Source organism: Mastigoproctus giganteus, chromosome 12 (genome assembly GCF_048544385.1).
Source record: "Mastigoproctus giganteus isolate SK-2022 chromosome 12, ASM4854438v1, whole genome shotgun sequence".
NCBI lineage: Eukaryota > Metazoa > Arthropoda > Arachnida > Uropygi > Thelyphonidae > Mastigoproctus > Mastigoproctus giganteus.
The window spans coordinates 120,971,438-120,998,216 of record NC_143586.1 but is presented as its reverse complement, the minus strand read 5'-3'; the positions used below and the strand labels follow the sequence as shown (position 1 = coordinate 120,998,216).

Below are 26,779 nucleotides of genomic sequence, written 5' to 3'. Positions count from 1 at the left end.
GATATTATAAGTATAATGATAACAGTTTAATTAGTAATGTAATGAATGAGTTTGGTGTGATTTTTTATTGCTTGGGGTATATGTGATCAAACTAGGCATAGGCGTTTTGTCCTCTATCCCTAACTTGCCTTGATTCTTTTGACAGAAAAAAATTAAGGAAGTGATATAAATGATAAATAGATATATAAAAACAGCATGCCACCAGGAAATGAATTTACTGATTAAATAAACTAACCACTGAATGTTAAAAAGATCATTTTTGAGTTTGATAACCAGCCTTCACGACATTTTTTGCAACACACTTGGACAAATATCAGAGAGAAGTCAATCACAGAATTTGCATACTTCCAGATAAAGTAAAATGGCTACTTAGATATATGTTGCATAATAAATGTGATCATAGTACTAACTCTAACATAAAACGCATGCTCAAATCTTTTAATACAGTCATCTTTTCAAAAGCATTTGTTACCAAATTAAATCACCACAACGCAGAACTTTAAATCTTACTGGTGTGAGATTAAAGCGTGGGTGAGTAATGGGTTAAGTTAATTCGTATGGCATAACCTCAGAAGGTACTCCTCAAGAAATACTTTATTGAGAAAGAGTAAATTTAATTTCATTTCATTCTTTATGTCAAAAGGAAATGCCACTGGTTGTATTGCATCTGTTTACTGTATGTTACACTTTCTAAACACGACCGCAGTTCTGAAGTTCGTGACTTACAAATGCCATACGAATCAAAATGAATCGAAAATGCTATTTTTCTGATGAATTATTGTAGCCTAGGGACAAAAGATAGAGTTGTAATAGTAGAAATTAGGAGAGATCTGTATAATTGTAGTGCTCAGTTGTTGAACTCCTCAGTTGAAATGTTATCGTTCAATTACAGATTTTGAAATAGTGTCCTTCGGCAGGACTTAGCATTTATTCATGTTTTTAAGGAAGCCTCTGATTGTAGTATTACTATATTTTTAATCATCAGCAGCCAATAATAGACTTCGTCTATTTCTTTCCATTTTTAGTGGGTAACTTAGAATCTACTTCTACCTGAAGTTTTAATATGGAGTGTTTGTTCAAGCATTCATTGTAGAAGACAGAACATCGAGAAACTAATAATTAAATTAAACTATTTCCTTTCAGTTAAATAATTTTTAAAAGTACAAATGAAATGTTATTGTAGCTAATATCATCTCTGATGGTTATGAACTAATTATCACCTGGTTCCTCATCCCATGAAGATTTAAATTAGGAACTACTGTACTTACGAAAAAAAAGGTGGATTGGAAAGAGTTATCTTCCTTCCTCAAGACTTAAATTGCTCAACTGGTCCGAATGATTAAGGAGTTAATCTATGTATAACCTTTAATTTCTTGAATCATATTGCTGATACTAATACTTAAGGTAGTGGATATATTATAATAATTAGGGATGATGCTATAATGTGACCTGTAGTTCTAAGAACAGCGAAAGAGAGCAACCAAGAGTTACCCCTCCACAAGAAGAGGAAACTTTCATCACACCTTCTTAGCTATCCGACGTGTTTTAGCATTAGTTGATGTTAGGTGTTTTTAAATGGTTACAGGGTACAATTTATAAATAAGCTGAAACTGATCGGAGTGGTAGTGGCCATGTGGGGTTAAATTCCCGTTTTAGAGAGGTAACTCAAGCCCTCATTTTCTTTAACTTAAAAATTGAGGGCTTCAGATAATGAGAAAGTGTGCTCTGTGATATTTGTTTTTAGCTGTATCAGCTGATGGGAGAAATTAAATTCAAATTTTAAAAAGTTCGTGGTTCGAAAAACTTCAAAAACATTGTTTCGAGGTAGTCTTTGTATTGTTGGTGTTACACCTTCAAAATAATACCATTTTACGTTAGGATAAGCTCTTTGATCGCTTTATCCTACATTATGAGAATTATAATAACTCCATTAGTTTTCAATATACCGTATTTAAAAAATAAATTTTTTAAATATATAACATTTAAATATAATAAAAAACAAACAAAGTGAAGTTAATATAATCCAGTTTAGCCTATAATGTAGAAAGACTTACTTTTTTGAGGCTTGTATTATAGGAATATTTCAATTTCGAAACTTTAAGCTCATGCTAATCTTTTTTATTGGAAACAAACTTAGTTTACTTCTAGAGTTTAGTGGGAAGGACGATACAAAGAAGATAAACAAAATGAAGTTTTCGGTGAAGAAGTATTATTCTGACACGGAAACAGTTTTGTAAGTGGAAATAAGGCGTTTCCTCTCCATGGTCGGAGCAATCTCATCTAGATTTAAAGAAAGCTGGACCAATGCGATGAAATAAACTGTTTATAACGGATACAAGCTTAATCGTACAAAATGAGTCTTTATGATTTTTAAGGCTAATTTTAAATAAGTGTCTTTCTTGAATCATTCATCCTTGTGGCATTATCTGTGATCCACATACGAAAGATAAACGTCGGCTACTAAATGGTCCCCTTTGGCGTCTCGTAGGACGTGGACTCGTACTTCCTGCATACTCGGGTGATACTCTTTACGTACGTAAAGAGTATCATCCGAGTATCCTTTACGTACGTAAAGACACTTAGGGAGTGCCATCTCTCTTCCGCACTCATCTTTCAAGGCTTTATTGTCATAACTTTGCTGGACTTTGAATATTTTAGTTACTGTTTTCATAATCATCTTTCCTGAATTTGCTTAATATACACCTCTCTACCCTAGCATTATGCTTTTCTGTATTCTGTTTCTTATTTCCAATCGGTAGGTTAATGTTTTCAATGGTTTAAATAATCGTGTTTTATTATTGCATTCTGCCAGTTTAAGGCAGAGTCTTTATAAGGAAGGGGGAAGATTCCAATTGTGCTCTGAACAGCTCGGAGTCGAGTATAGATTGCGGTGGTAAAATATGTCTCAGTAACCCAGTGGTTTAAACAGTTAGCCATAGAGCACGTAGACCTCAGTTCGAATCCCAGCAACAAAAAAATGCAGGTCTGACGTAGCCAAGTGGTCAAGAGCGAGAGTGCAGTACCGCACGCTGTTTGAGTGTGCCGTGGTTTAAGCCCGTGACTGCTAAATACGATTAACGATTTATTTTATTCATGATTTTCTGTGAACTTCTCTGATGGTTTTGTTGGAGTATAAATAAGAACAATTAATATTAAGTGCTGACAAATTTCACGTTCTAGTAACCATACGCTTTCTCAGCTTTCTGGCTGCAAGGATTGGGATCAAGAAAAATTCCTGAATCCCGCAAGCGAGACAGGGATTTTCAGAGAATGGTCTTTTATATAAATATTAAGTTAAATATTGAGTCATCGAAGACCACCCGTCACAAGTTGTGAACAAATTGAAGTTATTGGAGAAAAGATGAATTTCTCAAAATTGTTATAATGTTTAAATACTGAAATCGTATAAGCATCTCTGTGTTAGAAGTTTTCAATCTTATTTTGTGCGTATATATTTAACTCATCTTTATTTATCGTTTAAGATATACGCACCCTTTACGTATGATACTAGATTATATCGGTTCGATCTTTTCTGGAATGAATAACATTACAACTATATTATAAAAGGCAAAATACTTTTTTTTTTTAATCACGAAGCGATAAATCTGTACATGGGCTTGTATTGAGGTTATTACAAGAAAATGAAGATACGGAGATGGATGACGCTTATGCACTTTACACGCTTGTTCTGAGGCAGCTTTCAGGATATTTCACTTGGGCGCGGTGGTCTTCGGACTTCTTTCCGACTTCATGAAGCACGCGCCGCTTACTCTGCTTTGTTAAGTAGGTTGCGAACGTATCAGATGTGGGTAGACAGTGGAAAGAAACCTCTTTTGAGATTCGCTTGGCTTCTTTGCAGCCTGGTACACATACTGGCAGTGGTACGGTGGAGAAACAAACATGGGGGACACGACGCTTTACTAAGTGGATCACCTGATTGCGAAGGTCAGTACAGCCGGCACCATCTGGAAGAGAAATAAAAACAAAGATTAATAAAACTTTCAACCATAAACAACAGTTTTTTAAATGTGATAAGTAAAGATTATTTTCAAATGGTTATAATTCAAGTGCGTCACTTTGGCTGCTTGTGGGTGGCAAACAGTGATGGAACTGCCATACTTCGACGCCGTGAGAGAGGCTGACGGTTGATGTTTGGTTGTTAGAGATCACATAGAAGATGCGATTTCGGAAATATCGTAGAGTGGTACAAAATGTATAGTTTCGTCCAGCGACAAACCGTCAGTTTCTCAGAAATGAAATTTCTAGGCAACGCATAAACGAAAAGCACAAAGTAGTTCGAAATTTGTATAGCAAATATGCTGGAAGTACAATACTGCCTTGTTGGATATTACTCGAGCCATATGACCGAACGTTGGAAACAGCATGCTTTGTAATGGGAAATTGTAATCATTCTAAAATGTAGCCCTAAGCAATTTTTTTCCAACCAAGCAGGTATCTTGCACGAAGACAGTTGTCCGAATTCTTTTGAAGGAATCATATGGTACGTCGGAAATCGCAAAACGATCATCCATAACGGAGTACATTTTGGGACTGCATGTTTGAACTTCCTCAAAAAAATTGGTCTAATTAAGAAATTCAATTGAATATTGAAAAATTCAATTGAATATGGACAGTGTACAAGAACTTGGTTGATGTACACCTCGTACATCCCATGTATACTCTGCGCACACTCCATACCCAACAGTTATGGATATTCGTATTGTTTAAGGCTACATATAATCCACTTCCATCCTGACCAAAAACCACAGAACGAAGTCGGTGCTTTGTTGAGGAGTTATCAGTGCAGCAGACAGATCTTGGAAAGGAATATTTGCAGAAAAGATCGATTGAACTTGGAGTGTCTCCCACTGAATATCTAGTTGTCGCGGCACTGCTTTAGCATAATTGCCACAATATATATATATATATATTGTGGTGCCCTCGAGGCGCAGCCGAAACATTCATTGTTGCTGTGAGAGAGAGAGTGGTCATGACTGGCGTTGTGAGATCATGGTTTTCTGTAAACCGTCAAAAACCACGATCTTTCATTTGCCTTATCATATTTACTTTTATTTGTTACTGTGGTCTCATCTTTATTTATCGTTTAAGATATACGCACCATTAGTCGAATCATGAGATTTACTTTCTAATTGCATGCGATGTAATCAGAATACAAAATAACTTGAAATCCAAGTGGTGCCACTTGTAATTTTTTACCACTATATGTAACCAAAGAGACGCTCATTAATTATTATCACAATGTGTATATAATTATAAAATGTGGAAGAAAACACCTTTGTAAATGTCCAGTCTGTCAGACATTCCACCCCATCAGCATGTAATCATTTTTATTTGTATACATCCAACAAACTTGAACGTGTTAAACAATCGCTAAGATTTTTCTCTACACCGTATTAAGCAAAGCATGCATTTCGAAACAGTTGAATTAGCAGATCGCATCATCCAATTTTTAGGGAACTCGGCCCATATTTAATAAAATAAATTAAAAGTAAATAAAAATATTACGTTTAAATAAAAAATATATTTTATATTTAAAATAAATAAAGTGAAATTAAATATGCACGTGTTTATAAGGTTCTGTAAAAGAATTTTACTTATAACTGAACACTGAATATTTAAATGAAAGCGACTTCGTTACTCATCAAGTGAAAAATTCTGAAATTTGAAATTAGTTGAAAGGACTTGTATTCGATATGCGTGACAGCCCAGGTCATTTCGCAAAGCGTATGTTAAAAGGAAATCACCAGTTTCAAGTCCCATAGAACGACACGCCCATTCATTGGAGCTTGAAATTGCACGTAACATTGTCGTGTGTATATTCGATGCTTCTTTGTTCCGTAGTCTTCATAATCGATGATTATCACTTGCCATTCTATATTCGCAAAATGGTAAAACACGTATCCAAGAATAAATGTTACAAAAAAGAAATACTTGCACAATTCCTGAAGATGCGCATTTTGGCTACAGTTATAGAGCACTATTTCGCGGAGAGTCCAACAATAAGAGATTGCCCACGAAAATTCTGCCATTGAATCTTCATAAAAAAAAAACACGATCACTTAAGAAAATGCTCGGATGGCGAGAATTCGCAAACAGAGCAAGGACCAATGGCATTGCAGAGCTAAGGAAAAATAACCAGAATTAGATGAAGCCATCGAAATTTCTTTGGCTCTTTATTCTGATCAATCAATATGTATGCAGCAACCCGCAGAGGATAATGAAAAAAGAACAGGTAGAAAAGGAAGTCTTCTTGGATGGATAATTCTAAGTAAAAGTGTTTGTTTGCAAAAAAATGTCATGTCAGGATTGTAATGCAGCTGTGATTGACAGCAAAGCAACGAACGCCGACTTAAATAATATACTGAGAGGTCCGGTAGCAAATAAACATATCAGGAGAATCTATCTTAAAAGAGAAAAAACTTGTATTTAAAAGAGAAGAATGACTCACGTTTTGGGATGCAGGCGTCCTCGTAAGATGGCACTGGACAGCCTCCTTCAGAGACAATATAACTGTATGCAAATGCCTCTCGGTCGTGATATATGCAGTTATTCGGGCTTCGGAATTCATCCTTAGTCTGGCCATTGTAGTTTCCACACAGTCCACATTGTTTTCCAGTGTAGTAGGGCGACACCTGATGGAAAAAAAATGTCAACTCTCTGTTGAAAGTTTCGGCTGCTTTATATCGTACCCAGTACAATTACGCTTTGATATAGAAAGTTATTACACATTGGTTTAATTAGAGTTGTTTATGTCTAATTTCCTTTTTAATTAACGTATTTATGAATTTCTTATTTCTGGGGGAAGTGGGGAAACTAGTCTTACCTCTACTCTGATTGCTTTACCATCGTAGTAGACGGTCACTCCATAGCGGTCAGAATTGAGGGTGTAGTACAGACCATTGTAGGTGAGCTCAAACACCTCTCGTCCATCTTGCTCATGGTGATGATAAGGTTTCACGTCCGGTGTCTCTCTTACTTTTTGCCCATTCACCATAACTTCTAGATTGTCTCCGACTGGATGGAACTGAACAGCCTCCTGGCCTATGTAGACCCGGGCTTCCTTTAAAAATAAAAGTCATACACGTGATTTGATTTATATTCCATCGTTTAATATTGATAGCTCTCACAAATCTTCCTGAAGCGCACAAAATTACTTTATAAATACTTACCTTAGTGAACGTGGGATGAGTGACTTTCTTTCCCAAAACTGCATAAAGATTCTGAGGTGAACAATCTTTGGCAATTAGTTTGTAGCACTGAATAGGAGGTAGAGTGTAATTGGCGCCATCGAATGTGCGAACTTGATCGGCTTCTACAGAACAGAAAGCTGAAAGAAAAAAAAATACACTTATTTTAAATACTTGCGTTCTTTAGGTTGTGGAGTGGAAAAACTTAAGAGTACACAACTTGATTTTGTTTCTACTCTTTATTCATATTAACAATACTTCAATTTATAAAGAGTGAGGAGACAATGACTAAAATACGAGAACCAATAATCTCTATGGGTTCCCACCTTTCAGCATTTTTATGGTCTGTAGTCTAACGAAAAACCCTTATAATGTCACTCGGTTGTCTGTCTGTCCGTCCAAGAATTGTATCTCTGGAACCACTCAACCTGTTGACTTGAAATTTTGCGTGGGTTTGTACATCGTATGGGCCAACATAACGCCATATTGATCGTTGTTGACAAAAATTTGTCTGAGAAGTGGGGGGGGGGTAAAATATGGGGGGGACAAAAACGTTGTCGACAACCTATAGCTGATTATACACCGTTGGAAAGAGCTCAACGAATAGGTTTAAAATATAATTTTAAAATATTTTTAAAATTAAAAATGGCGGCGCCAGACAGGAAAATGTGAGTAATTTTCGTGTCCTCCCCCTCTATTTCCGTCGCTAATGGAGCTAAAAATTAAAAAAATCACATTAGCTATGCGTTATTCGATGCTTATCAAGGGAAAACTATTCCGATTTAAATCTCGTTTACTTTTTGTGTTAAAATAAAAAAAAATAAAAATAAATTATTGCACTGCGATAGCGCGCTTTTTTGTACTACGTAACTCTCCTTTGGTGACAAAAAGGTTGCTAAATAGTTAGGTAAAAACTCTATAAAGGTCATTTATAAATTTTGCGATGAGAAGTATATTTTAACAATTTTCAAAGCTGGTGTTGTCCCGGCAAGGAGATAATGAGAGAGACTGTGTTGAGGCGGCGTTGGTGGGGAGGTGTCTGCGCGGAGTTTTGCACAGCCTTAACCTGCCAGTCGCTTCTCCCACCCTTGTCATTCACAACAACTGGAAAGACTCAAATAGACAACGTTTCCGTTAGTCCCTCAGTTTTAGGCCAAGGCCAGGTACTAGAAACATTTTTCAGTTACCATAAAGCTCTCTATTTGAGATACTACACTAGCGACCATTCGCGACTACGGACCCTTCATCCTGAGTGCCCGGCACTCAGTAGTTGACTGATTTATTATAAAATGCAGACATCTGTTTCTTCAAAAATAAATTTTCTCTGACGTCAGTTTTTTACATGTGGAATCCGGTGCAGTGAAACTCTCTAAAAATGCATGTTTTTGAAGAGAGCAAACAATTCGCACTTTTAAAATGAGGAAATATCTCGTTATGTATTTTACTTTTATTAACCAAATAAGTTGAATTTACTAGGCAGGATGCTTGTGAAACTTGAATAATCCAGTCTCTTCTGGAACACTGTATTTCCATTAATTTCACAAGTTGCCTTTCCAGTTAACCATACAATCCTGAATAACACAATAAATGTTGTTAATAATGAATTTCCAATTGGAAATACTAAAATAGGGTATAATTTACTCTCAGCTCTCTCTCGGTTGTGCTCTCCTCAGAAACAGATAGAGATAGAGATGAATAGTCAGATTGCATGTCCTTAAAACTCAAAGAAGAATGAAGGAAATTGAAATTTAAAAAAATAATAATAATAAATGAAGTGGGAGTCGTTCTGTTTTTGTTCATTTTTTTTTCTCTCAAATTAATCGAAATAAAGTACTCACCATGTTGGTGATATCCGTGGGGATACATTTCTTCATCAGCATAGTTGAAAAGTCGGTAGGTATTAATGCGTTCTAAGTTTGGAACATGCACGTGCGTGTAGTGCGAGATTTCGTGCGGCTTGTACACGCGAAGATCCATAATTGGATATTCCGCTGATAAGTTAGCTTCAATGCGAATCTGGCCTTCGGGACTGTCTACATCGAACACCTTTATATCCGAATTAGGGAACAGGCAGTGTCTGATCATTGCACCGGCAGCATGTGTGAGATTTTTGATCGCCACAGGAAGCTGTAAAGAAAATTTATAATTAATCCGAAGATCAGAAGTTTTATGTACAGTTTATTTTCAAAAATAAATAACTCATTTTTTTATGGTGACTTCGAGGAATAATGGTTATTTGGAAAGTATTAATACTGTGAATGGACTTGAATATTTGTAGTGGCAGTTTACAGGAAAGTAAAAAAAAAAAAAAAAAAAGATAAACGAGGAAAAGGAACAGTTAATTCTGTGAATTTGAGTTGAAAAGTGATTGGTTGACACCAGTTGAGATTCATGTTGGGTTATATTAGAAGAAATAGGTACAATTTCAGGTGCTAAATCAGAACGGTGCCCATAGAAACATCTATAGAAAAGGGATGCAGTAAAAGTGAACGTTGTAATTGGGTGTTAGGGGAAGGGCTATGTAAAAAACTTGTGGCTTTATTTAACTTCATTTAATTCATTCACCTTCTCGCATCCCATATTGTGGATATTTCCTGTCATTGGCTTGTTCAGGTTTTCAATGCGCCTACCTGCTTACTGACGAGACCCCAGAAAGGTGCGTTTTAATTAGTAGTGCAATGCTATACTAACTTGTGGCGGAATGCTGAACAATATGAGACTGACGTACTAAGTAGCAAACTCACTTTGCCCAGTGCTGCGTACTGAGTGAGGCTATGCCCTTCGTGTACAACTTAGCCAATTAAGGATATTAGATGCGTAGTGTTCTTTTATTGGAAGGAGCACAGTTCATTTTTTAAACTTAATCTGTGAAAGTTTTTCAGTTAAAGGCAACTGGTTAAACAAACAAAACAGAACTAGAAGAACACATCACTATGGAAAGCCTTCATTAGTACTAGATATATAGGAATGTCTGTGATGACGGGATTTGGACATTTGTTTTACTGGTCATCTTATCAACTTCAAGGCAGAGCACGTTGCAAGAGGGAATTGTATTATCCGGGAAGACGTGTTTAAGGCAGTCAAGGTTATTGAGTTCAGAGAGCTGTCGACTGTTATTGCCTCCTTCGTTGTTCTTGTGGGTCTGTCAGGATCTGTAGATATCAGGGGTGTCGATCTCACGTGTCATGAGTTCGAGAAAATGCAGTGAGGTTCCTAGCAATAATAGGTTGTTTCCAAAGAATGATTTTCAGGTTAGTACTAAGCATCACTGAGTCGGTTGGTTGGTTCAGGATAAGCCATCGGATGATCCAGTATTCACTGCTGAGAAATTCTGATAAGATGACTAGTGGGGCAGAAAAACAAATTAGCCCACCAAATTTTTATTTCATAATTGCCAGACAAACTGGAAAGTGTTATTGACTTCAAATGCTAATTTATTACTGCCTTAGTTTTGTGGTAGTCGCGTAACAGTTCGCGAGATCGGTGGTTTTCTTCACATTTAACACATTTTTTCTGCCTGTGTTTATAATACAGATGTAAGTCCTCTTTTAGGCGTTCCTTCCAAAACTTATGTATTTTTTTCAGAAACGTTAAAACGGTGTAAATTAAATTTGCTGTTTTATTTTATTCGATCTTTTAAGTTAACATATAAAATTACTGTCCTGAACTAAAATGTAAATGGAGAAATAAAAACAATTACGATAAATTTCGCTCTGATTGAATTTATGAATTGAATTTTTCAGGATAAGACTAGTTATGGAGCAGCATAATTGATTTTTTATGAAAAATTGAGTTATTTGGAAAAACAACTGAAATTATCAAAATTGTGTATGTTACAAATGGCATGAACTTATAAAATCAACCATAATTAGTTTATATTATGTATAAAAAGTTCAAGCTATACTTTTCAGAAACAATAAATAAAAAAATATATACAATACTATCACCATAATTCAATCTGTATATTAAAATTATAAATAAAAAAAAAAATCACTGTGTTCGATGAAACTGAAAAAAATAATAATAAATCGGCATCATGATGTTCCTGCATGCCAGTGAGTTTGACTTCAGTGGTAATAAGACTCGTGGATTCTTTGAATAAAGATAAAATACAGGACCGCTTCAATAGAAAAGTATCCTTAATGGATCACAATATGAGTTCACGAAGGGAAAGTGTTGCATGACCAATCTAGACGATTATTTTGACGAAGTTACGAAACTGTTGGATGCAAGAAACAACTTTGATATTATTTACTTGACTTTAGTAAAGCTTTTGAAACGGTTCCCCTTTGAAAGGTCACTGGAAGAAATTGGGATTAATGGCAAGGTCTTTCGCTGGATCGGAGGCTGGCTAAAAGATTAAAGATTAGAGGAAGACAGAATATTCATAAATGGACATACCTTAGAGTAGACCAGTGTAATTATTAGTATTGAGGCCACTTCTGGTTCTTATCTTCCTCAATGGTATGGATAAGAGAATGCCGAGGAAGTTGTCGGACTGCTGATTTAAAGGTAGGAAGGGTGGTTAACGACCAGAATCACCCCATTCTACTTCAAACTGACTACGTCAGTCACACAAATGGCCTACAAAATGGCAACGGAAATTTAATGCTTTTAAATGTAAGGTTTTGCACTTAGTGAACAGAAATCTAGGAGTTACAAGCTAGAGGGAGTAGAGTTAAAAGTGGTCCAGGAGAAAACTTAGGGGTTACGATTCATTAAAACGTGAAATTTTCTGCGCAGTGTAAAAAGCGGCTAGGAAGGCGCACATAATGTCATGTCTGTGGTATAAGACGATGGTGAGACAGAATTTAGATTACTGTGTTAAAATCTGGAAGTCACACTTGAAGACATCTAGATAGGTTTCACAGAAGAGCAACCAAATTGGTGAAAATCAGTGTCGATATAAAGAACAAAGTGTAGATTGCAAAGTTTGGCAACTAGACTTCTTAGAAGAAATCTGACAGAGGTATATAAGGCCTCGAAGGGAGTGAGTAAGTAAGTAAATGAACAAAGGAAGGATATTTTCATTAGCAAAAGAGAGAAGAATCTGGTGGCACAAATATAAAATTTTTGGGAATAGCAAAAGGCTGGATCTCATGGTTTATTTTCTGGGCAGCGATGTACACCATTAGATGAATTGCCTGCAACAGTGGTCGAGGTGGATAGTCTGATAAAGTTCAAAGCGGAATTGGACAGGCACTTTTTGGCCTGCTTCCTTGCTTCGTTTAGCCACTATAATACTAAGAATCCAAAACAACCCTATCGTTTTGAGGGTATTTTCTTCATGAACCTCACACAATTCAAAATATTTGTCGATTTTATGAACCAGTGTTTACCAAATTGTGTTAATAATATACGATATTTCTAATGCATATTTAAAAACAGTTTACAGCATCGAAACAATTTTGCTAAGTTTGAGGATTAAAAAATTTAAGTTAAAAGGGGTTCTTTAACTTGAGGCCTAAAGATTTCACAAGTTTGAGAACCACTGGTATAAACAATACAAAAATCTGCTCACCGAAATTCTACTTACATTTTGGTAACGGACGTCGACCGTATATTTATTTAATTCTGTTGCCAGCTGTAAGTAACGAAGGCAGTTGTAGTCGTAGTTGAGGCCACGTTGCCTGGCTTCCCTACAGGCTTGATAATAATGTCCATACAGATTATGGTGGTCCGGATCATGTGGATCAAGTTTTTCTTCCCGTGTTCTGTCCAGCTCCTTTTGTTCTTCTGTCCTCTCGATAACTCCATCAATGGTAATCTGTTCAATACAAAAGAATCATGTTAGCTTTACACCAGCGAATATTTAATCACATAAAAAAACAAACGCTATCGTTTATTTATACTTTATTAATTTTCATATGAGACGCAAAGTCCGCATTGATCACGTACATGTTAATTAAATTAAAACAATAATTAAAAGTTACTGTTTAAAATAAATAAAATTTGAATTTAAGACTTAGTCCTGTGACATTTCTCATGCTCATTCATATACGCGCAAACAATACCTTACTGATATTGAAAATTACGACTTCATATAAGTCGAATTTGTTTCAAATCTGATTTGTTAATCTTCTAATATTAATATTCTAATGTTAATATTCTAATAATTCTACCTATTAATATGATATGTAAACATTGCTTTAATCAATTTTCTTGGATGCATGTAATATGAATTACCTGTTTACCCTGGTTGCAGTCACTTCCGAAGTCAACTTGCAGATGAGTCTTTACAGGGCGATTGTTTTCTTCAATGTCAAGATTGTACAGTTTGCGATAGTCGTGATGGGGATAACTGACATAACCAGAGCCGCACACCTTATAACAGACATGGTAAGCAGTTAATTCATCGTTATAATAGGTAATAGCTAGAGATACAGGATTATTTAAAGCACTTTAACGATTCTTTTTGAATTAAAATTGTATATAAGGCTTTTTGTAATTTTTTCCGAAATTATACATGAATAATTTATTTGGAAAAATGCACGCATTTACTTACCTTAACGTGTTCTTTCTCAGACGCATGGAACGGAGTTCTGTCGTAGTTTACTTTGAGTAGATGGTGTAGGTAATCTTCACTGTAGCTGTAAGATAACTCTGCTTCTATCTTTCGCTCCTTTGTCCCTCTACCAGAAAGTTCTACTTTCAATGACTGACAAGAAAATTTGGTTTCTTTGTCTTTTTCATCGAGAGGTAGGCTGTTGCCGACATCACAAGTGGATTGCCCTTCATTTTCGTCTCTGTGGCTGTATGTGAAAATGGCCTCAACCTGTGGAACAAGTATTTGGTTATTTATTACAGATGAGCACTTGAAGATAAGAAAATTGAATGAAATGTACTACTATACGTAATATATTTTAATCAGTTTTTTAATGTATTTTTTCTACAGTCCAAGATTAAATTTAGTTATTTCACCATCTCTTCTTAGATTTCACGCTTCGTAATAAAGGCAGAAAGTCTTAAACGATGGAGGTATTAATGAACGAAATATTTCAAAAGCAGTTAAATTTGAACTGGATCCATCTTCGAATAGATGAAAGATTATTCATAAGCAGAACCTGAATTTGTTCTATTAAGCATAAACATAGACAGCTGCTGCTTTTGAGTTATATTTTTATCTTAGATTTGACGAATTCAAAGGCTTCTCACCTCTTGTGTGACATCGTTGGCGGGAGCAGTTCTGGAGATATTGTAGTAGTATGGCTCGAAGTGCGGATTTGTGTAGAAGTAGTAGAATTTTTGACGGAAGTCCTTTTCAAGGAGAAACGTTTTCCATGATGCATAATCATTCCAGATGTTGTCATGAAGGCCTTGCACAGTGAAACCAGAGCCCAAGAAATCATGGAAATATTCTCTTTTGTACTGTTAATAAAAGTAATTAGTAATCAATTAAAAGTAAAATTAAAAAAAGTAAAATTAAAAAGTAATCGCTAACTTAAATTTAAAATTATCATCCAATTTATTCCAACAATAATGCAGATTATAAAAAGGTGAGTATCATAATAAATTAAATTAAGCTACGCTATTATATTGTGTAAAAGTAATTAGTTACTGATCTATAAATATTCAACAAATGCGACAAGTATCTATTTGTCTAGGCTTGAGACCGTGTCCCAATTTAATTTGAGATTAATATCTGAAATTAAAAAAAAAAAAATCGCTTTCTGGATGAATAAATTATTTACCAAGAAAGTGAATGTCAGCTGAGCATAATTTACTATTAAAATTTCCTCCTCAAATTGTCAAAGTTGTAAATAAAACGCAATGGCAGACTGCAGTGACCTGCGTGGGAATTATCAAATCTTTTACAGACATGTACATATTTACTGGCTTATAGTTAAAAAAAAAAAAAAAAACTAGCCGTGTTTTTTATTATTATTTTGTTAATTTAAAATGTATTAAAATTTTGTTATTGATTAAATTGGAAAATTTAGCTCTTGGTGTCAGAGAGAGGGAGGGAAAACTGGTTCAGAATTACAAGCTAAGTAGACTGCGGTATTTAAGAGTTGGAGGAAACGTGACTCTTTCTTTAATACATTATGTGTTATGAGCGCTACTTATAGAATAAGATTTTGGCCTTAGAGAACAGTTATTCTGGCCCAATGTGAAGTTTTAAAGAAGTTTCACTGTAAGTGTGAACCGAAAGGGTAAAAGACCCTTAACACAGTGGAGAATTAATTCTCACCATGGATCACCCATTGAGTAGTAATACTGAATGAGATTATTGCCTTTCTTAATATTATTACATTTTTAAATCATTACCTTGACTCTCATAGTTTGCATCGTGCCTGTTTTTGAAGAGGAAAATCGAAATTACTTGGAATCAAAAAGCGGGTCTGAGATACAACGTGTATTACCCGAATTACTCCTAAAGCCGTCTATCCATCATTTATGTGAATTGTGAAATGTATTTTTAAATTTAAACTTAATGTAAGAGTATAAACAAAGAACTTAAGAAAATTCATTTATTAATATTGATCAGTAGATGGTATTTAAGTGACGAATAACTTACCGCATGCAAATGATCCTTGGGGAAAAGAGGAAGATAACTGAGAACAGCATCAGAGCCTCTGCTGTATGGGCCAATAGAAGTGTATGGCTCATAATGAACATGATAGAGGTCATGAGGAATAGGTTCATACTTTAACGTCACTCTTGGAGTAGTTAGACCAACACCAACCTCACCTTTCAGAGGCAATGAAAATAAGTGGCGCCTTCTAGAACCCACAGTAAGCGCTTGGCGTGAGAAAGGCAGGAGAGCACTTAGACCTGCTTGAATTTCCTTATCAGCTCTAATCAAAAGACAAAAAAAAAAAAAATAACAGTATTCAATAACATACGGAGATATTAAAACATTCTGAAGAGTGAATAAAAACAAAAGGTGTAACTGATTCCCCTACATATTAAGTGTTAAACGCTTGTGAACTATATAAACTGGAATCATAGGCTCGGTTAACCTGTTCAACTAATGCCTTAAATATAATTGGCTTTAGTTTTTTGGAAATGTTGTTGGATCATTATATGAGATATAGTAGATGTAATTTAACACGCCTACCATATCTGTATATTACGCTATAGTATCCTTCAAATGGATAAATATAACTGCATTATTAGTTTCACCTTTTTTAATACTGGAATTGCAACTAATCTCACGGTTAAGGCTATAATTTCTTTCTGAGATTATTTGACTAAACTGAACAGAGTTTGATATAAATAAACGGGCATATCGATAAACAACTGATTAAATTTTTTTCCTGAAGCGATCATGGTTTATCTCGTTTAGGTCATTCAAGGTGTTTTACGACTCGTATCCAGTAATCAAAACGAACCTGAACAAATGCAAATTCTTCTTCGTAAGAAATTTAATTCAGGAAAAAGAAATCCTGAAAGCTGTTGTAGTAAGTTTGTTCCAAAAGTAGCCAATGTTACCATTAGCATTCAATCAAATGATTGGCTAGGAATTTCAATTGAATGTTCGATTTCCCTAACTAAAATAAACTGTCTGGGCACACTCAGTTTATCGTGATACTCTTCGTGATGCCCCAATAATGAAACGCCATCTTTCAACAGTTTACCGAATACTGAAACATGATATCTGGTGAACATGTCTGATTAAAAAAAAAGTCCTAAAACTTTTAAATTGGCAAAAATGATATCACCGATTGAAATTGCTATCAATGAGCGAAAGATACTTACAAAAGATGACCTTCGACTTTGAGTTTTGCGTCCGCAAGTTGGCCATCTCTGCCTTCCTTAAACAGGTTTGGATCAATGTCAAGGGTGATATCCTTGTTTCTGTAGGAGAGATAGATAGATTGCTGGAAATGGTGCACAATTGGTACACCTCCTTCGTTTGGCAATAATACCAGCTCATCATCCCCAATTGCTAGTTTATTCCAGTTGAATTTTCCCAGATGTTTCAAGTTCGCAGCGTAGTCTGGAAGGTGTAGTCCATCTACATAAAAAATTATACGCAGAAAATAGTCAGAAACAGCGCCGTATTTCAGGCTTACTGCTAAATTTTTAATTTTGGTGTACATTAAATATTTAAAATGAAGTAATTAATGGTATGTATTTTCTTTTTTTAAAAAAATAGGAAGTGCATACTTAAATTAAATGAGCGTGATCTAATTGATGCCAGTTAGCGTGACACTCGTAATAAAAGAAGCTAATAATAATGAATAGCATATCATATCGTAACTAGTTAAATTTGTGCAGATTACCTATGGAGGAGCATACCTTTTTGAAGCAGTTTCTCTACAGCGCTATCGTCAAACTGGAAGAGGGCAACGTTATTTCCCATAGATCTGATGAATATATTTCCACTGGCATGCTTATGTTCCCGTGGAACGATATGCAACTGAAATAAATGAAAATTATTAGAAAGTGTTTATAACATAACTGCATTTTAAATGTGCTACGTAATTTGTGTTAGATTAAACATTAAAAAATTCACAGAAATCTAAACTAAAATAAACTAAAAATATGTCAGCTCCACAGAAACCAGAAGAATCCTTCATTTTGAATTTTTCGGTGCGGTGAAGATTCCTGCTGGATTGATTTCGAAATCAATCCAGCAGTAATATTTAAACATCATTGTGTAGGTAGAATCGGTTAGTAATATGTAATATCAAGTGAACTAAAAACAATTATTTACTAATTTCATATTGAAAAGTTTGAATATTAACGAAAAGGCATCGAGAATAACGTATCGCTTTCTTGCATACTCCGGTGAGTAAATAAAGTCCACACGCTGGTACTTTAATATAAATATTCTACAGGAATATTGTATATAATTCTAATTGTTTTAAATATTATAATTTTTTAAATTTTAATTACTTTTAAAAAGTAATCGAAATTACTTCAATAATTAGAAGTGTTCATTTGGTTAGTCGTTCTTAATGCGGCTTGCAAAGCAAAGGTAAAATTGCTGTGGCTGTTTTAAACAAACAGGTTTATTACGGCGCTTACCTTTTCGTTGATGCTCTTCAGTTTATTATCCGCAGTTGCAGCATCCCGAGAAAGCGATTTCAAAACATCAAATACGGAAGTCTTTCCATATAAAACTCCCTCAGGACCGAAGATTTTGTCAAAATATTTCTCGAGTCCAGCAGCTTGATATCCGATGGCAAAGGTGTCTCGTGACTTTCCGTAGATGTAGTCGTTAAACCTCAGGTACGCATTGTGTGGGATGTAGCTGTCGTTACTGGCGATGTATGAAAACTGTGTAAGTCCTCCATATCCGTACTCCTCTGAAAGAGGAAATAGTGGTATATTCAAGAAAATGGCACATTTAAATGCAACTGCATTTACGAAGATTACTGACTACAGTTAAATTTAAAGTTTTTACCATTAAAAGACTTATCCTTAATTATTAAAAAAAAAAAAAGAAAGTTCGAATAAGATAAAAAAAATAATACGGCCAGTCTTTCTCCCTTTGTCAGAATCACCAAAAGCAATCCAAAATCTTCAGTTATTTCCTTAGATATAAACACTTACAACCGAGTACGATTCCTTGATTCACAGGCTGTATGAGGCATTTAGAAGATAAGAAAAGAGGACTTTGCGTTGCTATCGTGACTAAGTTTCATAAGAAGAATATGCAAAGACACTTCATCTTAACAATTAAAAATAATCTTTCGAATGATTTTACTTCTTTTACAAAGTGATTTATTGTGAAATTCGTTTAAGAAAATACTTCGAGAATGCAGTATTTTCTTAAACCAAGTTTGAAAACATAAAGAAGGCATTCCAAATTAGAGAAGGTTCGAACCAGGAAGGTTTTAAATTATTTGATTGGAGTTTGTTTTTGAACCTTTATTTTGCGAGTAAAATTACGTGCAGCTTTCACATCAAACAAAATCTTGATAATATCGGCGAGTTTGGACGGAAGGAAAAATGGAGAAATAAATTAAAATGAGTCCTTAGTAGCAGGATTGAATAAGACCTTTCTGTTAATTGTGGTTATATCGCTGGAAATTCTTTTGGAATGGCGTGAATTTGAATTCCGTCGATGATGTAAGGAACTTCAATATTCCAAGCAGAAATCTCTCAGAGTACTGGTTTTTTAATCATGAAACAAAAAAAATCAGTACTGAAACACATTTTGAATCAATCTTGAATACAAAGCATAAATATTTAGTTTCAGCTTGTGTTTATTTATGCTACTTACAATGTGTTATTTAAAAAAAAAAAAAAAAACTGGATACCAAAAGACATTCTGATTAAAAACTCAATTTTATTATGGTGTAGGATCCACCATTGGGCATCCGTCAATTGGCCAGTAGTACTTCCACTACTTTTGACAAGTCTTGTCACGCAGCTTGCGAAGTCAAATTTGAGTTTTTTTTTTTTAAAGCTCAATGCAGCCACAGCCAAAAATGTGATTTAGTTAATTTATTTGATAATCTATTTATACATAAAATCAATGGAAGAGAATGTTATACACTTGTTACATATCCAAAACAACACCTTTCTGTTAATTAAGTTAGAAAATAAGTGAGTAAAAAAATGATTGTCGCTGATAAGATCTAAGTAATCTATATATATTAATTGAAATCAATTACCTACATTATTTCTGATTCCTTAAGTTTTTTTTTGCTAAACTTTGTAGTTTTCTTGAAGATTGTATTTAATTTGCTTGTAAATATATCTTTAGTAAGAAAAGGGTTAAATGAACTCGTTACCCTATTAAAATACTAGTAACATAGATGGTTAGTCCCTGCAAAACTCGCTTTAAATAGTACAGGATTCTCTTCGTTTTGAGGTGGACAGTAAATATTTACTTCTGTCAGAAGTTACGTGATTAACTGCATTATTAATTAATTCAAAAATCATCGTTTTTCTAATGAAAGGAGTTAAAATTTGGTACACTATGCCTTACGTTTCAGCATAATAATTAAGTTGTTTTTGAAACAAAGGTAGTTAATAAGCAACTTGTGTAGTCATTCCATGTCCTTAACCCTTAGTACATTTTTGGCTGGTGCAGCATAAGCCTTAGGCTTCCTTGCGTCATATGGCCATTACTAATATTTGCTAGCCAAAGGAACTTTAATCATATAGTAGGTGTTAGAAAAATCGATGATAAACTTTTTGGAATTCCGTTTCTGCATGACTTTCTTACAGTGGTCTGGGAATTCTAGCGCTGCAAAATTTGTTCTTTCAGAGCCTCCCGGACTACCTATTCGCTTTCGAACTCGCTGGGCTCGGCTTCATGTTGCATCTCCCGTGAAACCGAACTAGATGCAGCGTAATACTCATAACCAATTATGGAATCTACGACAACATTAGCATAGTCGCTATTTTTTACATATCATGTGATTATCCTGTGTTGTCTCAATACTTTTGATAGTATAGTGTACAGTATATTATCTTACCTTCGTAGCCAGCAGAAATAAAGTTGCGTGAATGACTGTGATCCAGACGTTCCCAATGTTCTTGATAATCTTCAAGAAGGTACCATACGTCACGGAGAACCTTGGTACTGAAAACAGAAACAAAGTATAAAGATTAATGTATAAAGAGAAACAAATATAAAGAAAGGGTGTCTGTATTTAAATATTTGCAGAAATATATTTTTTTGTAGTGTTCTTACATTGGCTTGTGGCAGGGATGGGTGGAATTCACCAGATAGTAGAAGGTGCTGTACACGTATGACGCTACCTGCAAGTCTTGTTCCTCCTCTAAAGAACGAACTATTGATTCGATTTGAGAGCGACTGGGATGGGTATAAAGAACGACAGTAAATGCCGGGATCCTAACGTCATGCACTTCGGACTTGTTATAAAAAATAGGCACCAGGATGGAAAGAACCTGAAAGAGAGAGAATTTTTAAAAGTTGAATCAATTATGGAAATTGCAATACAAAATGCAAAGGAAAATGTGTTTCAAATCATTCGTTTGAATTAAATACTATAGAAGAATTAATTATATTTAAAATTCCGGGGTTACTCAACAAGTTAAGTTAATGTACGCAGTATGTTACATTTCTGAGACGATAGTAAAGAGTAATAATTCACGATTTATAAGAAAAAAAGATTAAAAAGCAACGGTTTTTTATGCGCAACGAGAACATTTAGTTTCTTGCATCCGCCACATTGCTCATTCGTACCTGCAACAAGTAAATACCCACTGCTTCAGTTAAAATATAAGGTAGCCTGTGTGACATGTATGAAAAAAGTAAATAACTTCTCGATTTTTATTGGTTCGATTTTAATAAAATCTGGAATAGCTCGACAAATATTGTTAAAAGGCCCAAATATAAAATTTCACGAAAAACCACCCGTCCATTGGGAGTACAGTTGTTACATGCGGACGGACATGGCGAAGACAACAGTCGCATTGTGCATATATGCTAACGTGCCTAAAAAAAGCTTCCTTGTCAAAGATTTCAGCTCTGTGATATTTATATATAATGATTTTTAAAATGAAAACAGTTTTTTAAGATTTTTCAACTAATCCATTTTTATTCCTCTACTGAACAGAAAGTTGTAAGGTTTTGTTACTTTAATTGCTAAGTTACCGTTAGTTATAACTTTACCTCTTCTGGATATCGGCTGGCTACTTTAAGCAAACCCCAGATGGCATCCACTCTGTTAAATAATGAATATTCGCCGTCTTCATTTTCAACATAGCGTTTGAGGAAGGGGATGACTTCTCTGATACCGATGTTGGATACGGCTCTAATGTAAACACCGTCGTCATGGGGTCTTTCTTCTTCTCTGCTGTGGATATCGCGCAGGTTGATCAGTTGCTGGAAAAATATTCGCCGAATTAGCATTTTGCTGAAGTTTATCCGTGATTCATGAAAATAAATTAGTTTCTGACAGTCGTGGCATTCTTAAATCTTTTCAAAATGATGCCCTTACTAGAACTTACCTGTAAATATGTGGAAGCGCTTTCGTAGGAACATTCTGCATGATCACCTTCGCGATGAGCTACACATGTCTCGTAGACCAAGCTTCCGAGGGATAAGTAACAGTTGCCTTGAATGCCGTAATCTTCCTCGATATACTGGAGTTGACACAGGTGCTAAGGGAATAAACAAGATGAGGATCGGATCAAAATGATACTTCTATAACATCAGGTACATGTTTGTGTTCAGTTCTCTTCCGTGGAAGAGGTGTCTGTAAAATAGAAGATAGCAGTTTGCCCCGGGACTTTAAAGATATTTTTTAAAACATTTGAGTCTATATTCTAATTATTCCATAGGTTTTAATCAGATGACAAGGCGCTCAGCCAAGCATTCAACTTAGGGCTACTTTAAAGAAGAATTGATATTTGCTAATACCAAAGAGAAATTATTTCTAATGTAATCTGCAGAAACACTTACGTAGACCTCGTTAAGCAGGATTTCAGATGGCTCCTTGATATAGCGGGGAAGCCGAAGTATCATTTCTTCTGCCGTCCGCAATGGGACACGCCTGATCTGAATCAGATGTTTTATGTATAAGAATGAGGGGTTTGTTCCTGACGAAGTTAGCAATTCATAGAACAGCTGCCTACAAAAAGATAAATAATAAAATAAAATTATAAAAACTGAAATCCACTTTCTCAAAATATTTCTTGCTAATAGTAATGCTAGTTATATACGATAATGTTAAATTCATACTAATATTCAATGTCGAAGTAAATATAAATTTATTAATGCACTCATCAAAAAAGATCTCCATTGTTAATTTACACATTTTAGATATTTTAAGTAAACACCGTTTCTACTCAGTTTTTTTCTTTCCTTCAACTTTTTATCTCAGATTTTGCGTTTTGTTTTTGCCTTGTTCCTCCCAAGGGTTTATTTAAATCTTCATTACAACGGAAGTCTAGCAAGGCAGGGATGTCCAAGTTCAGGGCGAGTAATCGTTTATCCTCCCTCCCCACATATTCCCGTTGTGTTTTATAAACAGAGACTAAGGGGATGAAATATTCATATGTATTATATATGTAATATGTATAATATATTGTATTATATATATTCATGCGTAGAATCAGCCAGCTGTGGTTGTTATGTTCTCTAATTTCACCTGTTTTCCTGCACATTTTTTTTTTCTCAACTGGACTGGAATTCGAAATTCGAAAAGACAGAAGCATTTAGCATATGCATTGATCTCTCATCTTGTAGGGTGGGAGATCGGCGTCTATTGCTGCGAAATGCTTCAGTGCTGATACTGCGAATGATCAGCGTCTCTCTTGGAAGTTGTATTTTGAACAAAATATACAAATTTGATTAATATTATGTGTAATTATCAATGAATTCGTGGTAATATTCTTCTTTAAAAATAGTTTAGCTTGACTGTTATTTTCTCTGGTTACTCTGACAATAAAACGTTTCTTTTCCTTAAGATGTTAGGATTCTAATAAAGCATCTAATTAGCGAATAATATTGTAGTTTCGAGCTGCTTTTCTTTTCATCATATTCGATGATTAAAATATTTGTTGAATCATCGTACCCGGGGAAAACCCCTCACTCCACGGTCTGAGATCGACTAATTCAGCACCGAGTGGAAGAAGGCAGGAAAACTTCCTGAATATCTTCTGCTGGATTCGAACCCAAGCCCAGGTAGCACAGTACAATTGTGCTACCGTGGACCGCGCAACAGTCGTCAGAGCATTTCAAGTCATATACTTTAGTTTCCACGTAATAGTGGGATCGTTATATATTCATCTTGCAATGCTACAAGCAATTTAAAATTGCGAAACTCAAATATCATTAATTAAAATGTGTTAATTCTTTTACTTTTAGATTATGTAATTATAAAAATTTATAATAAACAGTTTCCTGTATACTCTCCCTCTCTATCTTTCTCAACCCATGTACGGTTCTATAGGTTTTGCAATACCTTTCGTGCTTGGAATTTTCATAAAAAAAAGATATGCACATTTTGTTGTGTGGTTCTTAGTGCGCAGTGCACCATTTCGTCGGAGCGCTTTAGGTTCGAATCCCGTCAGGTAGTGGAGAGATTCCTAAATGGGGGTCGTAGTTAGACGATCTCATTAGTAGGATTTCATTATCCCTCGTCAGTTAGTCCTGGTTTATCAGCCAGCAGAAAGTCCTACTGTGAACACATAATACGCAGCGAATCGTATGAATTAAATTGCTATTAGAACTGGGGTATTATCGCCTGAGAAATTGTGCAATTTCTAAGCAGTATTCTCCGACTGCCATATTTAATTCGCATGCATTGATTCGATTAACATGACTCCCGCACACTCAATTGGACACAAAAAAAAAAAAAAAAAAAAAAAAGAGGGAGTACATTTTGGTTATCATTTTGGTTGTGTACTTTAATTTTATGTACTTTAATTATGTGTACTAAATTGTGTGACAGGAGTGTTGCCAAACTTTGGCATGGATCGCCTAATACAATAAATAAAAAAATACACCGAAGCCTCTCATAGCTTTAGTTGCTTTGCAGCACATACTGAAAGCAAATCATGTTTTAATGATGGGAGGAACATAGCAGCCTTTTCAAGCTGGACTGAGTTAGTTGACCTCAGGAATCCAAATCCACCGAGTTTTACATTCCCAAAATGACAAACAAACATGATATAGAATATACATTTTTTTAGAGACGTACACGGATACTTTGAGACATAGTACATCGCCTCTGTAGAAACTACATATCCAAAAAAGTAAGTTCCCTTTATTTGCTGAAAGCTGCCTTAAAAGTTATGTTCATTTTTTTTTACCGTTCTTCACTTTCAGGAAACAATGTTCTTCTACTTACCTATAAGCACTGTGTTCTTCCGATGTGTCCGTTAGTGGATAATCGGACAAAGCCTTGTAGAGCTCGTCAATCTCCTCATAACCAAGCGTAGAGAAAGCTTTAACGAGGTCCAGGAATTTATTTGGAATATCCTGAGATTTTACATATTCTACATCATCATTGCTGTAAGTCGCTACCAACTCACGAAACATTTTTTTAACCTGGAAATATATATGTAAGAATGTGTTAGAACTACTGTGTGACACTAAAGAAAAAGGAAAACTGAAGTTATAATTAGTAGTCTCAAGAATTATATATTCATAGTCTCATAGAAGAATTATCTCAATTCATAGTCTCAAGAATTATAAAATATTACCTCTTCCAGAGAAGCTGTGTATGCGTAAAGGTCATGCAAATAGTGAGGTTTCTTTAGATCCGCAAGTCCTCTGAATTGTTTTGTCGGGAATTGGTACTGAAGTGTATGATGGGTTACGACATCCGTGGACAGTTGCAGTTCTTGTTGCAGTGGACGCTCTTCTACCAAATCGAGAGTGCGGCTGGAAATTAATCGGTGGATAATTAAATATCAATTTGTGTTCACTATCTGACTAGAATTTAGGCGAAAAAAGATTTTTAGCTGTAAAACATTGCTAATATTTCTCGAAGAAATGGACGCAGATCTGAGAGTTAAAAACAACAGAAAACCATAAAATTAATATTTACTTAGAAAATACGATAACTGTACCACCCCTATAACCGTGGGGTCTTAGGGTTATCTCCCCTTCGGAATAGGCATTCTCTATGACGTAATGGTGTCGATTACCTCGGATATGGTAATGGTAGTTGGCAGAAGAATGTAGAAGATGCTGCAAAAAAAAAATGACCGTGTGTTACAATAAGCAACATATAAGTTTGATTTAAATGGTAAACTACTTGTTCAAAGTAATTCAACTTGCCTCTTGATCGGTTTCACAGTCGGAACAGTCTCGTCCGGAAAGCCTTTCGTAAACCAAGGATGGTCGGTGCATGCAATTGTCGTAGTTACGGATTTTGGTAACATTAAGCACATCGTTGTGCTCTGGAGTTAGATAAAAGGGCTCACTGGTGAGGACATATTCTGTCTCACATTCTCCACCTATACCGTCCTGCAAATAAAAAAAAAAGTTCAGTTCAGTTATCATGAGTTCAAGTAGACTGCTGTATAATAAGTTCGTATATATGGCTTTCAGAGCATGTAAATTAAAAAAAAAAAAAGTAAAGAAATTTTGTTTCTAGTGGCATGACCACATACATCAGATAAGCTTATAATTGTCACATTGAGGAGAATATTATCATTAACTGTATTTGGTCACTGAACCAGAATAATCCTTACAAATATTCAACTGTTTATTTAATTATACCTTAATGATCTTTGCCTGCGATTTATCCTCTATAAGACACTAGAACTACTTGAGGATATGCAATTTAATGACATCTTCAAGTAGCGTCTGTATCAAAGAATATACTCATTTTGAATAGCATCAACCGCTGTTGCAAAAATTCTCATTTTCCAAAGTAAGTTGATGGAAATCAGAGTAACTGTTAGATTTCTTAGAATTTTGCCTTCCTCTAACCGTGGACCTATGAAAGGGGTCTCGTGTCTATCACAGCTGTTAACAACATCCTAATAAATATTGATAACATGGATTAAAAGAAAAGAGCATGGCACTGCACAGTGAATGATAAATATTATTTTGTAAACAATGACACTTTAAACGATCATTCATCGTACTATATTTATAACAGACAAGATCATAACGACATCATTTTCTTTTTATTCTTGAAGAATAAATTTAGAAATCGTAACGACCACTAGATAAGGGA

At 35.0% G+C, this 26,779-nt stretch overlaps 1 protein-coding gene across 1 annotated transcript in view; it reads right to left on the bottom strand.

Moving 5' to 3' along the window:
* The window catches only part of LOC150077376 (uncharacterized), a 105,193-nt gene that overhangs the window by 70,231 nt on the left and 8,183 nt on the right, over window positions 1-26,779 (bottom strand). The window contains exons 6-27 of the mRNA XM_090385880.1: window positions 25,873-26,061; window positions 25,640-25,782; window positions 25,293-25,473; window positions 24,938-25,137; window positions 22,546-22,714; window positions 22,092-22,244; window positions 21,754-21,966; window positions 20,809-21,026; window positions 20,591-20,697; window positions 18,186-18,466; window positions 17,454-17,574; window positions 16,911-17,169; window positions 15,727-16,006; window positions 14,364-14,576; window positions 13,714-13,983; window positions 13,395-13,532; window positions 12,745-12,975; window positions 9,047-9,335; window positions 7,191-7,348; window positions 6,845-7,081; window positions 6,470-6,653; window positions 3,680-3,965 (exon numbers count right to left, since the gene is read on the bottom strand). Coding sequence (XP_090242006.1) covers window positions 3,680-3,965; window positions 6,470-6,653; window positions 6,845-7,081; window positions 7,191-7,348; window positions 9,047-9,335; window positions 12,745-12,975; window positions 13,395-13,532; window positions 13,714-13,983; window positions 14,364-14,576; window positions 15,727-16,006; window positions 16,911-17,169; window positions 17,454-17,574; window positions 18,186-18,466; window positions 20,591-20,697; window positions 20,809-21,026; window positions 21,754-21,966; window positions 22,092-22,244; window positions 22,546-22,714; window positions 24,938-25,137; window positions 25,293-25,473; window positions 25,640-25,782; window positions 25,873-26,061 — 4,520 coding nt within the window. The remainder of the gene's footprint in view (window positions 1-3,679; window positions 3,966-6,469; window positions 6,654-6,844; window positions 7,082-7,190; window positions 7,349-9,046; window positions 9,336-12,744; window positions 12,976-13,394; window positions 13,533-13,713; window positions 13,984-14,363; window positions 14,577-15,726; window positions 16,007-16,910; window positions 17,170-17,453; window positions 17,575-18,185; window positions 18,467-20,590; window positions 20,698-20,808; window positions 21,027-21,753; window positions 21,967-22,091; window positions 22,245-22,545; window positions 22,715-24,937; window positions 25,138-25,292; window positions 25,474-25,639; window positions 25,783-25,872; window positions 26,062-26,779) is intronic.